General features: G+C 41.6%; 1 protein-coding gene across 4 annotated transcripts in view; it reads right to left on the bottom strand.

Moving 5' to 3' along the window:
• NHSL1 (NHS like 1) overlaps positions 1-15,133 on the bottom strand; it is a 204,613-nt gene that overhangs the window by 99,839 nt on the left and 89,641 nt on the right. The window contains exon 1 of one of the 4 annotated variants that reach the window (XM_053904434.1): positions 4,978-5,275. The exons of the other annotated variants lie outside the window; for them this stretch is intronic. Coding sequence (XP_053760409.1) covers positions 4,978-4,993 — 16 coding nt within the window. The 5' untranslated portion in view covers positions 4,994-5,275. Of the gene's footprint in view, positions 1-4,977; positions 5,276-15,133 lie in introns of those variants that run through there. 4 annotated transcript variants of the gene reach the window in all.

Raw genomic sequence — 15,133 nt, 5'->3', positions numbered from 1 at the left:
AGTTTGAAAAATGCATGATATCACCAGTGTGTTTATTAAAAGTGCTACTTTAAATTGCAGATTGAGCAAATGTGAATTCCCCGTGGTAGCTGTCAGTTATTGACTAACAATTATATGCAATTTTTAAATGAAAGAAGAGGGGGGAAATAGGAAAGACCTGCAGGACTATAGTTCTAAAAGCTGCTGCTAATTTAAGTAAATCTCAAAATCTCAATGTATGAGTAGTAAAATACCCAGACTCAAAAAGATGCAATATTCTCAAGGTCACTTTGCATTTTGATTATTAAAGTCTTTCAAAGTGACGCTCAGAATCAAATAGCAAAATAGCATAAACTTTGCTCAGTGCTTACTTGACAGTTTAATACTGACTTAAGAAGGGGTGGGGAACCTTCCAGAGCAAATGGTTACTTGCTAGCTAACTTGAAAAATGCACTTGTTTCAGCACAGAAATAACAAATCTGTTTCTGATTCCAGACATTATTTTCCAAATGCTGCCAAGAAAAGAATCTAAGGAATTCTTTTACATGCACAACATACACAAGACAACTGGAAAGCAGCCTGTGGTCTGTTCCAGGGTGCACGAGGAGGGAGAGAGCGGAGTTTCTAGTATGAACGGCCCTCGTGGGAGCAGAAGCACATGCCTGAGATAGTTCATAGCTGTAATCTCCAACATAACTCTTTGCTATTATTAGACAACCTAAAGGCTTTCCTAAGTCTGTCTGTAACTTGTGAAGCAGAAAAGGCTAAAGACAGGACCCTACCACGCTGAGCATGCAGGCAGCTGGGGTACACCCACTCCATTTCCAATCCATGAAACTGGATTTCTAGATCTTGCCTGACAAGAAGAGCTGAGAAAGGGAAAGAATCTAGTCCAACACCAAAGCCAGGTTTAAAATCCCTGGAGAGAATGTTGACTAAGTAAAACCCCATACTAAATTCAGAAACTAAAGTCTATGATGCTCATAAAACATATTGAAATTATTCTTAGACCACAAAAGGATTATGATGATTCCTTTCCACATTGAGAATGACATTTTTAAAACAACACTTTTTTATCTCAACTACAGAGAGGTATCTTGCTTGACAATTTTAAAAATTATGTAACAAATAAGCCAATGCTTCAAGAGTATGTGACTTAGCATGCATCACTTGTGTTACATTAATAAGGGGAAGACTTAGCAACAAAATCCACTTTGGAGAGAAGGAGGATAATGGGAGAATTCTGAAAGACTGAGTCATCCAACAGACTGAGCTATCTAATGCAACTGTTTAAATTTTGGCTCGCACCGAGTTGACTGCAGTGAACCAAGCTCAACTTTGTTTTTTATTTTCCCCTTTCTCAGTAGGGCAAGCGTTCAATGGAGAAAACTTGATCATTTCTAGGAAAGAAAAAGGCAACATTTTCTCTTGCGTGACTGATCAAGGGCACATCCTTGACCCTTATACCTGCCCAGACAAACCCGTCTCAAACTTAAGTTTCAAGTGCCTCCCCAAGCAGCTACGCTGGAGAGTCATTCTTACAGTGCAGCTCTCCATTCGATACACCCCCTATAAGGTTACCTTCAATCAAAGTGATTTTATGCCCAGTCTACTCTAAGGGGTTAAACAGTGTCCCCCTCCCCCCCAAATCCACGTCTACCAGGAACCTCAGAATGTGGCCTTATTAGGAAAGAGAATCCTTGCAGATATAATCAGTTAAGATGAGGTCATATACTGGATTAGGGTAGACCTGAAATCCAATGACACGTGTTTTTTATAAAAATTACAAAGATACTGGCGCCCGGATGGCTGAAGGGCATGATCTCACGGTTTGTGGGATCGAGCCCCACGTTGGGCTCTGCGCTGTCTGCTTGGGATTCTCTCCCTCCCTCTCTCTGTCCCTCCCCCACTCGTGTGCACATGTAGGCACTCTCTCTAAATAAATAAATGAACATGAAAAAAAACATTTTTTTTTTTTTTTAATTACAGAGATACCCCAGGAAGAAGGCCATGTGAAAACAGAGCCAGAGATGCAACCACAAGCCAAGAAATACCCAAGGCCACCAGAAACTGGTAGAAGCCAAAAAAAAAAAAAAAAAAAAAAAAAAAAGATTCTCAAGAGGCTTCACGGGGAACATGACCCTAACAACACCTTGATTTTGGATTCTAGCACCTAGAATATGAGAGGAGAAATTTCTGTTTTAAGCCACGTACCTACTGGTAGTTTGTTACAGAAACTCTAGGATCGGTGTCAGGTGGCCAATGCTTTGCTATCGGTCTGCTACAAGAAACAAGAGAAAATGCTTCACTTCTATAGCTGTGTGACACTGTGGTGACATCACGCAGCACATAATGTCGTCTTACAAAATATCTGTCTGTGATGGATTGGAAACCGAAAGGAAGAAATCAGTCTTCACAGTTAGAGGTGCCACTACAAAGATAATTAATATTTACAAAGAGGAAGCTGATGTGCTCTAATTAAGAAATCTGCATTCTGAATCATCTCAGACAAACTTGTGTTCCACCCAGGATTCGTGGTAAAAATATGTTATTCTGATAGTTTCAACAGAATAACCCATGAATGGTTTCTAATATATGCATGGTGGTTTGCTGTTAATCATATTATTTGATGAGCCGGAAACGCACTTCCTAGACCACAGGAGATCACTGACTACATAGTGAAGGAACAACACACCATGGCTTTGTTAACCACAGGGACCTTGGCAGAACCCAAGAGAGCATCCTCCCAGAGAGTGGGAGCTCAGATGCTGCTCATATAAAATGAATTGGGTGGAGTGAACGATTCTGATCTGCTTCAATGGCAATAATTGAGAGAAATTGAAACCATGTGAATTATCACAGCCAACAGAAATGACAGAGATGACATCTCTCTTCCAAGAAGTTACTTTCTCTAGCACCAAACCGAGCAAAAACTGAGTAGACATGACTTTAGAAAAAAAATAGTCTAAATGGAGAAAAGGAAACCCTGCAGCAGTGTGGGAGACCATCTGATGCGAAAGTTTTCTTTCAACAATTAAAAGAAATACTCAGGAACATGACTTACCCAAAAGAAGGGCAATCGTCTTTCCTTTAACATCAATGCTAAACCACAGACTCAATAGCCCCTAGAACCTCAGCTGGCCACAGACACAGGCTAATTAATGGAAGCCTCTGAAAAAGTCTCCGACAGAGGGAAACACAGACACAGTAAGAACACAAAGCACCCACAAGGAGCCCTTCATACTCCTGTGTGCAACCTCACTCGCTATTCCTTCATCATGTGTTTGCCTCGTATGAAGCACAAAGGGCAGCTGACAAATCATTACTGTAAATCAAAAGGCTATAAGTCACAGGAAGAGAGCCAAATGTCAACTGTGTGTCCTGGCTGCTGGGAGATCAGAGAGTGAGCTTTAAAGGGGATTGTGGATTCCCGATTAGAACGCACTCTTCAGCACAAAAGTACTCGCTTGTCATCACATGCCATTCACTTGACTTTCTAAAATTTCCTAAGTTACCACGGAAACTAAGAGTCCATGAAATTGATAGATTCTTTAATAAAATGAAATGGCTGTTATGGGAATAGGTGGAGACAAATATGTTGAAGCTGCAGAAGTCATACCCTGCAACAACTCCACACCTGCATTCAATTAAAAATCCTAAACCTCAAGCTATCATTAGATCATCATGATTTCAACTACTCTGGAAATTACACTAGGCCAGCATACACCCTCCTCCCATAATACTAAATTCTGGCTCTTCATGGTTATACTTTTTTTTTTTTTTTTTTTGAGCAAACACATTATTTAACAAACAGCATCACAAGAGCTCATAACTCATTTCATCTAAAATTACTTTTCAGAACTATCCAAACTCACTTCACTCTTATAGAGCTCTTTAGAAATCCACTGCAACTAGATAGATACTCTCTAGAGCAAGAACAAATTGAATTCTTAGGGAGAGGAAAATGTGATGTCCTGGTTTGTTCTTACCCCCTTGCTTTCATCAAATGTGTAAAAACCATAGAAACAAATATACCAAGCTCAAAGTTTACTATCAAAGACTTTGCTGGTTTTTAAGGTGTCAAATCAGAGTTAAAACTGTAAAAGTGCAAACTACAGAGTCCATGTCTCTAACTCATTAATAGGCTTTGTGGACAAAGGAGAAATCAGCAAAGTGAGTAAAGCCAGGATCACTTAATGTCCCAAAATTGAAAAGCTGTCAAGAATTTTCCATCAACGGAATGACATACGCTGAAAGATACGAACAAAAGAGTCTACCCCAGTTCCAAGGAAATTAATTTTAACTCTTCCAGTCCAACGATCTCATAGACAAACACACTCTCTAATGTCTAAACTAATTACATGAAGGCAAGAGTCGGAACAAAAATAGAGTTTGAAGGAAAAACACTTGCCTACAAAGAGAAAACACTCCCTAACTAATCAGGGAATCTCTACATATACTCATATGTTCACCATCTTACGGTACTTAGGAAGCACTATCATCTATACATAGCTAGAACAAGAAGCATGCTCTACAGCAAAATTAAATTCATTCCTGAATTCACACATTAAAGCTTACAGGAAGAGAATCGATTCCCTCTTTCCATTCATGCTGATCCTTTACATGGGCAACTTATCTCATGAAAACTTCTCTGACAGAACTCATGCTAACAACTGTAAACCATTCCTACTTTCATTAAGTTTCCTTAACACTAAACTTGGAACTACTTTGGCTATGACAAAACGCATACAAAACACATCCAAACAGAGAAATATCCTTTCTGTCTAAAAGAAAATTCCATCTCCCCGGCAGGAGGTCTTTCTTCCTGTTTGCAACAACAACAACAAAAAAGAACAATGACTTTTTCGCTCTCAGACTTACAAACTCGCTCAAGCTTTGATTTTAATAGTGCCAGCACTGTGACTTAGACTCTGATGCTAGATGACAGTTTCGCCTAACTAAAATTTACCCACCTAAATGGACCCAAAGCCCCCTCACCTTTCAGGCAGAACATTCTGAAGCGGTTCCATGGAGGGGCTGGTGCTCTACAGTCCCATGTAGCCTGCAGTGCGAGGCACAGCTGTCTCCCAGCCCACCTCCCCACATTCACTGCCAGAGAGCAGGGCAGTCAGCCAGCAACTGTGATTACAGGAAGCCACTGCCCAATCCCCGGCTTTCTGGGCTGAGCTGCTGACACCTCCCTATCTTTCATACGCTGTTTCACACCATGGAATCAGCCAGGATCATCTTGGAAAGTGAAGGGAGCTGGGACTGTTCACATAGTGCAGCGCAGAACTGCGTAAGGGCAAGCCCATTTGTTTGTCTTATCAGCAGTTTTGTGTTTTTTTTTTTTTTTTTTCCATTGCACCAGATGCAGGACCTCACGTGATCAACAACACAAAAAGGAAATCACTTGACTTGGTTTCATTTCACTCTTTGCTATTAATTATGACAACTACTCTTTGACTTCGTTATTCCTATGTTACTCACACACTTGTTTTCTTTCTGGTGTGGAACAACTCACATGCTGGTACATAATTAGCACTAAACATTATGATGTGAAACTCTGCACACAGCTGTCTGAGTCTATATAAATGGGTGGATATATGTGAAGCACTCACAACACTGTCGAACAAATAGTAAGCGCTATGGACATGTTGACTATCATTACTATTGCGACTACTGCTAATAATAAACTTGAGTGTTAGGATACAAATCTGAAGCGCGTTACCTTTCCGCGGCATTGCCAATTTTTGGATGAGGAAACAAAGATCGGTGCACTTTAGCTGGCATCAGAGGATGTGAATTTCTAACTCTGCTGCAGCCACAATCTACTTGCTAAATTTCTCCTCCTCCGCTGAAAAGCTAGATTCACTCTGGTGAGTTCAAGATTACCGTAAACTCTTTTAACACAGGTTCAAAGTGGAAGAAGGAATTTTATTGCATATCTAAAAAGAAACAGCCTACACAGGCGGCCTCAGGAGTACCCTGCTTGAAAGTGCTGTCTGAACTGTGAGTGCCCTCCAGACGCTCGGTGACTTTTGAGTCCCCTGGTCACCGGAAGTGGCCATTGTTTGCAAGACCCGTTGCTGTGTGCAGGTCTTCCTTTTGACTCCACGGGATGCAGGAAACTGACTCACAGAACTAATCTGTCTGTCTGTGTCCTGGGGTGCTCGCTGCAGCCCCTGGGATGTGGTGTGGATGCTCCGTGTCTTTTGGCTTTCAACATACGGTTCAGCATACCCTCATTTGGTTTCTACTCCTTGTCTTCAAGTATTACCAGCAGTGTCTGGTTAATAAGTTCCCTGTGATGAGGAAGCCAGTGCACTAGTTGCTCTGGCCACCAAGACATGGGAGAGGACCCTCGCCAGAAGCTGCTGGCTTGAAAAACATCTGCATGTGGAATGACAGACAGTGGAATTAACACTTAGAACAGAGCCGGAACCTTATCACTCATCTCATCTGATAGACTGCTTCAGAGATGAGGTGATTTGCCCAACTAACCAGCAGCTGTGTCAAGATCAAAGTCAAGCCACCTGACTTAGCCTTTTCCATCTCACTATGTGACAACCCCCCCCCCCACCCCCCACAGACGGGCAGAGTCATTCCTGGTCTTTTCCTATTTTGAGTGGTCTCCCATGCAATTTACCAATTGCAAAGGTATTCCTCAAAGGGTTCTTTGGGGTGAGTCGCCTTTTTAAGTTGCACACAGAGAAATTCTGCATGTTGGAGAATTAAGATTTCTGAACATAGATCAGTGCACAGAGTTTTGGGTGGTTGTGTGCTTTTACCAGCACTCTGAATACTTATAGTCAAACCTTTTAATATAGAGATGACTTTATATGCTAGAAAGAATACTGAATCGGAAAGCAAAGAGAACTCGATCGCAGCCACATCTGTAGCATTATCGAACTGTCCCTACAGCAGTTCATAGAGCTATAAATGTGTGCACTGAAGGTGGGGACTAAATTAACTGTAAAATTCAATCCTAGCCTACCCCGTTAATTTTTCACTGTGACACGTATAAATATAGATATGTGTATGAATATAATATATAAGTGTTTTATTAGGCGCATGATGTCAGGAAAAGAGACAAGCTTTGCCTTCTCATGGTTTAGTGCAAGAGGTAGGCGGATGAATAAACAACTAACATAATCTAGTAAGTTATATAATAGAAGAATACACAAAGTTAATGATGATCAATGATAGCTTCTTGCCTATTACCTCCTAGCTAAGCTACGCTAGTTTACCAGGTTAAAACATCTATAATTGAATGTAATGGGTTGAACAGTGTCCCCACCAACATTCCTGTCTACCCAGAGCCTCAGGATGTGACCTTATTTGGCAATAAAGTCTTTGTAGATGTACTTAAGGTAAGGATCAAGGTGAGCTAATACAGGGTTAGGGTGGTGGTAAGGACAATAAGACTATCTTTAAAAGAGACAGAAAAGACACAGACACACAGAGGAGGAGATAAAGACCACAAGAATGGAGTTATGTATCCACAAGACACGTACTGTTTGGAGCCATCTGAAGCTGAAAGAGGAGGGAAGGATTCTCCCCTAGAGCCTCTGGAAGGAGCACAGATGGCCCTGTGGACATCTTGATTTCGGACTTCTGGCCTCCTGCACTGGGTGAGAATACATTTCAGTCCTCTCAAGCCACCCATTTGTTGTAATTCGTCACAGCAGCCCTAGACAACTAACACAGTTAGCTAAGTAAGCATCGTGTGTGAAGGGAGACACTTTTTTCTCTTCTTAAGCTAACTTTAATTCATAATCACCTGGGCTTAAAACCTGTTTCTTCCACACCATTGTGGCTAAATTCTTACTGAAGAAAAAAAAAAATCTTCCTAGAACATTCCTAAGCAGCATAAATACCATCTTCTATTGAATTAGTGAAATCATGGGTACCACCATCTGAAAAGGTCACAGCATTAAACTCAAGCAGTGAAAATGGAATCAGCTTTTATTGACATCAAACATAAAACTACATATAAATATTTTTTCAATCACTTGTTTTCACCATCAAATAATTGCGACTATGTGTGAGAAACAAAACATGAAAGGGCACACTGTTCGATCTAGGGGGAAAAAAAATAAGAAGTACCCATGAAAATTATTATGATCTGTCACCAGCGAGGACTGCTACTGAGACCGAAATGTATACCTAGGAAGCCTGCGTGAGGCGAGCAGGCCTGGGATGATGCATGCTTGCAGAATTCACCGCCCTTTGGACAGGACACAGGTGCCGTTGCCAGCCATGACCTTAGAGCACAACCACTTGATTCCCTCGTAGGATTACAACATCCAGCATTGTGTTAACGTTGAACATTAGCATCTCTGCCAGAGGGAGTGGTAACCACACATACAGCCAAAAACTTACAGATATTTATAGCTTCCAAACCGGCACTATGAATCTTGTGTGCTAAAAACATTTTTGTCGTTTCAGTAAAATAGTGAAGATATCAGTAAATGAGGAATTAATTTACATGAGACACAGAATTAGCGAATCTAGAAAGGCTCAAGATTCTACTTGTTCCTGGCAAAACACGTGACAAAATTATACAAGAAAAGCAGGCAAACCAGTATTTTCTTTCTACGCATCTTGGCTCTCACTCCTACCAAAAGGGTCAGACGGCGATGAAAAACCCCTTCTTTGTCCCCATTCCAGGGTTTGTTTTGCATCAACTAGAAAAGTATTCCACCAGGTAAGGCTTGTTTTCTGGGCGCTCATCTCAGTGCTTTGAAAGTCAGAGGAGATTAAAGACTACTGCCAAACATCATTTTCCATTTTCCCCTATGTTACAAGAGACTGAGGATGCCGAAACCCTCTGATACTTTTGAGATCAGAATGACCAGAGGAGGAGCCCCTCTGGTGGCCAAGGCTGAGTGGCACCATGGAACATCTTACACTAAAGGTTTAGTCGTTGCCAGCTCCCCAACGGTTCTACGGTACTTCTGTTTTTACCAACATTCTGAGTTTTTCTATATATTTATTACTCCCACAGGCCCAAGAGAAAGATGAAAAAATATTAGAGCACTGTGTCTTTAAATTGGCTAACTTCATCTTTTCCCCAGCTCGTTCCCAAGGTCTAGTGTGCCAGTCTGGCCCCTTCTATAGCAGTGCTAGTCCATCATGCGGAAACCTGGACACAGGTCTTTGTTCTAGACACTTCCTCCACCTACCATCATCTCACCCTGTCTCCTGTTTGATTTTTCTGTACTCTGGAGGCAGAGCTGACCTACTTAATCCAGGGGCAACCATTCTCTGAGATGTCTGAATCCTGGCTCATTAAAAAGACAGGTTACTTCGTGCTGGACCCAACTCAGCTACAGAAGGCCAAGGAAACTGGCAGATGCTTCCCAAGAGTTCTTCAGTGGCTTCTGGCCTCAGGCAGGCTCATGCAGGTCACTATCTCTCCTCTAGGAATCATGAGAGTTCTGCTCTAATTGGCCATTTTAAAATATGTTTTCCTGAGCCAGGGTTATTTCAATGTTTTTTCCTTCAAAGCTGAGTTTGGACTTCGTGACGTCACAGCCAAGAAAGCAGCCCTCATTCGGCTCTTTCCCGTGAACTCCCGTCTCTAATCTCATTCATGCCACCCTGGCTCTGATAGCCAAATGACTTGATTTTCTTTTTTTAAGAACTCTTGGGTCCCTCTGGTTCTATTTTCCCAGGGAATGTAATAATGAGTCTGCAAGCTGACCCGAGCCCTTAGATGATTTCACATCCTTTCCTGGTCTCCCTTATGCGTGCAGATTTGCCGCGACTCCGTTGCTGTCCATTGGCCTCCGGTCTGGAACTCCACCCACCCACCCCACTGTGTCCACCTTAGGGACACAGTGCACCTCGTCAGCAATGGCAGAAGGAAGGAGTCTTTCCCGTGCAACCTTGCTCCATCCATCCTACCTGATGTAGCTTCCAAAGGTACCACCCATGGCTGAGATGTTTCTTCAAGCTGCAACACTCCTTGATGCCTTTACACTCGTTTATTTTTTCTTTCTAAATCTGACCTCTTCATTCACCTTCATACTAACTACCTCTCTCCAAAAGAGCTTCATCTGCTCTATTCTCTCCTTTAGGAAAATGATGATGATGATGATGATGATGATTCCACTTATGTGAAAAATACAAGGTATGGATAAACCCCTGCTCCTCGTCTAGCAGTAAAGTAAAAGGGTTGACACTTGGAGTCCATTCTTTTCCCCAAATTTTCTGGTCCTATCCCCGCTCAGGGGCCCTGTCAGCAGGCTTTGTGCATACTTCATATGGTCTCATACCTCCACTGTCTTTGATCAGGCCATCATTTCCTTCATCTAAAACGCAGCCCTGGGGCGCCTGGGTGGCTCAGTCGGTTAAGCAGCCGACTTTGGCTCAGGTCGTGATCTCGCGGTCCATGGGTTCAAGCCCCGCGTCAGGCTCTGTGCTGACAGCTCAGAGCCCGGATCCTGTTTCGGATTCTGTGTCTCCCTCTCTCTGACCCTCCCCTGTTCATGCTCTGTCTCTCTCTGTCTCAAAAATAAATAAACGCTAAAAAAAAAAAAAAATTTAAAATGCAGCCCCCTCTCCCACAGCCTGTTTTTCACTTCTCTGAAGCCTCCTTTGATCATGCTCCTCTCCTCCAGCAGAATCAATCTCTCCTTGCACTAAGTCATCAGGTCACTTTATCTATGCAGCTATCATAGTATCTCAATTCTACCTGCCCACCTAAAATGAAAGGTCCTCAAAGCAGAGACTTGCTCATTTTCACTTAATCCGTAATGCCCTGTGGGATACCTGAAACAGAATAAGTGATCAACATTTGTAGCATAAATCAAAATTATTATCACGTTAATATTTTGTCCAACAGCAAAATGTTAGTGGAAAGTGTATAAAACTTAGATGAGATATATATCCTGTAGCATAATGATTCCTATGAGACATCATTAAAAAATTTAACATAGTCCTTAAAATTAAATCGATACTGGGGTGCCTGGGTGGCTCAGTCGGTTGAGCATCCGACTTTGGCTCAGGTCATGATCTCATAGTTCGTGAGTTCGAGCACCGTGTTGGGCTCTGTGCTGACCGCTCAGGGCCTGGAGCCTGCTTTGGATTCTGTGGCTCCCTCTCTCTCTGCTCCTGCCCTGCTCACACTCTGTCTCTCTCTCAAAAACAAGTAAAGATTAAAAAAATATTTAAGAAATTAAATAGATACTATTTTCCCTACATATAACTATACTGAAACTCATTATTAAATAATAGTTACTGATCATTAATAGTTAAATCTATGGTAGAATTTTTATAAAATCATCATTTCTTTAATAGTCTATCACGGTATACACAAATATCAAATCATTATGTTGTATACCTAAAACTAATGCTATATGTCAATTATGTCTCAATAAAATTTTAAAAAAACATAAAAAAGGCTAATAGTCTAAAGAGGCCTCATTTTCTTTTTTTTTTTTTATTTAATGTTTACTTATTTTTGAGAGAGAAAGAGAGAGAGCACGAGCGCAGGAGGGGCAGAGAGAGAGAGAGAGAGAGACACACAGAATCCGAAGCAGGCTCCAGGCTCTGAGCTGTTGGCACATAGCCCAACGTGGGGCTCGAACTCACAGACCGCGAGATCGTGACCTGAGCCGAAGTCAGACGCTCAACCAACTGAGCCACCCAGGGTGCCCCGCGGCCTCATTTTCAAACCCACAAACAAAAAACCATTCTCTCTCAAGACAGCTTCTCCAACAAACTCAGAAAGCAATTTTTCCTATTCTCCTTCAGCCTAATTAAATGTTTGAAGGATGATGGAAGTGGAAAAGAAAAAACATATTTTTGAAAATATCCATACAAGAACATTGAAGTCAGTGTGTCCAGCTGGAGGGAGGATCCCAAAACGATGTCATAATAATGACCCCAAATCCCCTTTCTTAGTGAACTTATTAGGAAACGTATTACAGGAGAAAAATAAAACCCCTAGAGTCTAAAATTAATTTTCGTAACGCTTTGCCGTTACCAATATGCCTAATATGTGCATATTTTGAACAGTCTAAGTTTAGAGCACGTATAAATATCCTCATATCCTTTCCTACCGCATAGTTCGTCAACGTGTGACTCCCAAAATACACATATCGATGAAAACCCCTCTAAAAACAAAAAACAAACAAACAAAAACCCTAAAAAGAGGGAGGTCAATTGTATCCTTTTCCCCTAAGCATCTGAGTAATCTGAGGAAGTTAAAACAATCACCAACCGCCAGCCACAGAAACAGGTGTAACTCTTCCACTCACGAAATTACCCTCCTAAATCAGCCTAAAGAGAAGTCAGTCTACAAATCAGAATTACTCAAGATCATGAACCAGCCAAACAAGAGGAACACGAGTTCTGCCACAATTTCCTTGTTAATAAAACATAAGCCCATAACCATAGAGAGTAACTGGACTGTCATTACCTTTAATCATCAAGTAAACAGATAAAAACTGAAAGGAAGATGTGTCAAGTTAAAATGTCTAGGCTCCTGATAATTTCTGCACAGATAACGAAATACTCTAATATTTAAGTTCACTTAAGACTTACAAATTTAAAACACTTTATTTTAAAGCCCACTATGTATCTGAAAAACTCAAAGTTCTGTAATGAACTAGAAGATTTCCATAAAAAGGTAGTTTATTCCTGAACTCACGTTCTCCAACTTTTGACCCACTTAAACCTTGGTGACAAGGCTTAAAGGAAGGGGCTAATCACTTCCCTTTCAACCGCCAAGTCTTCTGAGCGGTCAGGCAGTTTGAAACTTCAGGAATAGCCAAGTTATTTCGGGACCCATAGGATTTACAACAGTAATGGTTTGAGGAAACCACACGATTTAGGCTCCTTCAAGTCCTTTCCCTGTCCTTAGAGGAGTTTAAAAATAAGCAAGAAAATGATTCTCAAATCGGCAGACCAATTTCAGGGTGGCGTCTTGCCACGGCGCATGATAATCACAGAGTTACAAGATCCGCAGAGAACAGAGCAAACCACAGAAACAGCTCTTTTCTGATCCTCCTCTTTGATCACGCTAAACAGATCTAAGCCTTTTCCGTTTTTTGTTTTTGTTTCACCTCTTCCTCTTTTCCTCCTTCCTCCTTCATTCCCTCCTTGCCTGTGTGTCCCTCTCCCTCTCTCTCCCTCCCTTCTTTGCTTGACATCAGTAAAGTTAAGCCCTAACAGAAGTCACCTACGATTCTGTTGATGGTAATGGCTGGCATTTGTGTTCTATTTTTATTTCACGCATCTCTGCCAACTCAGCTATTAATGATAATAAATCCACAGCCCCTCAAGAGGAAAAAAAGTTATATGTCAGAAATAGAATACTACATTTAAAGTTTGAAAAAGCACTTATTTTGAGGCAGATGTGCTTCTGACAGCTCTATTAAGTGATTCGATTTTCTCTGAGCACTTCACTTCATGCAAAAGAAAGGCTATATAGCCCAGGGCCCTTGAGGTTTTCTGTTTGTCTTTTGTGGGGTTTTTGGGGGGGGGTGGGAGGTTGGGGGGGGGGTGAGTTTGGTTTGCTTTTTTTCCTTCAATTCTTTGAAAGCTGAATGAATTTTATTTTTGTGAGTAGAATGAAAGTGACACCAGAGACCCTGTTTTCAGATGCCTTTTCCATCCTTCAGAAGTTGCTCATTTGCTGCATATCTATTTAAGAAAACTTTCTGTGGGATACATTGAAGGAGAAGCTTCCCAAAAGTGTTCTGGAAGGTCAGCAAAGGAATCTGCTGCTTGACCTTCCCAGAGGGGTCAGGAAGGTCAAAATTAAAGAATAGACAGGAACACAATCTGAAAACCACTGAAGAGAGGAGAAAGGGCTCCACCGGACCCTAACAGGTTAGTCTTGTTTTGTGAAGGTAACTCTACTTGGATCCTTCATAGTTCTAATTCAGAGACTATATACAAATATTTACTAAAATGCTCTTAAATGACACTGAGAGAGGAAAATATGTGGTCACTGCCTCTAAACAATTGCTCCAGTTGGCTTTTCTAATCAGGTATTCACAAAACAGACTTCTTCGAAATGTCACTTTATCTGAAAAGAAAAACATCTTTATAATTATTATCTCTGAGACTTTACAACCAAAACACAGAATAACTCTATTGGGTATCCAAAGCTTTTGATATCAGAAGTGAGCCTCTTTTATTAATTCTCTAATGTTTGGAAAATGAGAGAAAGGCTAACAGTGTTTCTTGAAATTGTTACTTTTCTCTGAGCCTCGTTTCTTGAGTCACAGGGAAAAAACATTTGCTTTTTAAACTCTACTTTCAACTTACTCAAATTGCATCTCAACATACTTGGAGCTCTCCTATATATTCAATGAGCTACTACTGTGGGCCTAGGGTGCAAAATGGGGACTGCAGCATTTCAACATAGAGTATTCAAAGATCATGTTAATTCTGAGTATTTGGGATATTACTGGCTTATTAAGAAATTCACAGAGGACGCCTGGGTGGCTCAGTGGGTTGGGCATCTGACTTCAGTTCAGGTCATGATCTCATGGTTCTTGAGTTTGAGCCCCACATTGGTCTCTGGGCTGACAGCGTGAAGCCTGCTTGGGATCCTCTGTCTCTCTCTCTCTCTCTCTCTCCCCCCACCCCCGCCCCTCCCCTGCTTGTGCACATGTACTCACTCTCTCTATCTCTCTAAAAAATAAATTAACATGATGGGGCGCCTGGGTGGCTCAGTCGGTTGGGCACCCGACTTCGGCTCGGGTCATGATCTCGCGGTCCATGTGTTCGAGCCCCGCGTCGGGCTCTGTGCTGACAGCTCAGAGCCTGGAGCCTGTTTCAGATTCTGTGTCTCCCTCTCTCTCTGACCTTCCCCTGTTCATGCTCTGTCTCTCTCTGTCTCAAAAATGAATAAATGTTTAAAAAAAAATTTTTAATAAAAATAAATAAATAAATAAACAAACAAACATGAAAGAATTTAAAAAAAAAAAAAGAAATTCAGGGGCACCTGGGTGGTTCAGTCGGTTAGGCATCCGACTTTGGCTCAGGTCTTGATCTTACAGTTCGTGAGTTCTAGCTCCGCATTGGCTCCGTGCTGACAGCTTGGAGCCTGCAGCCTGCTTCAGATTCTGTGTCTCCCTCTCTCTGTGACCCTCCCCTGTTCACACCCCCTCTCTCTCTTTCTCAAAAACAA

The sequence above is a fragment of the Panthera pardus genome, unplaced genomic scaffold, assembly GCF_024362965.1.
Source record: "Panthera pardus isolate Hobbes unplaced genomic scaffold, ASM2436296v1 HiC_scaffold_17, whole genome shotgun sequence".
Classification (NCBI taxonomy): Eukaryota; Metazoa; Chordata; class Mammalia; order Carnivora; family Felidae; genus Panthera; species Panthera pardus.
This window is presented reverse-complemented; position numbering and strand designations above follow the sequence as displayed.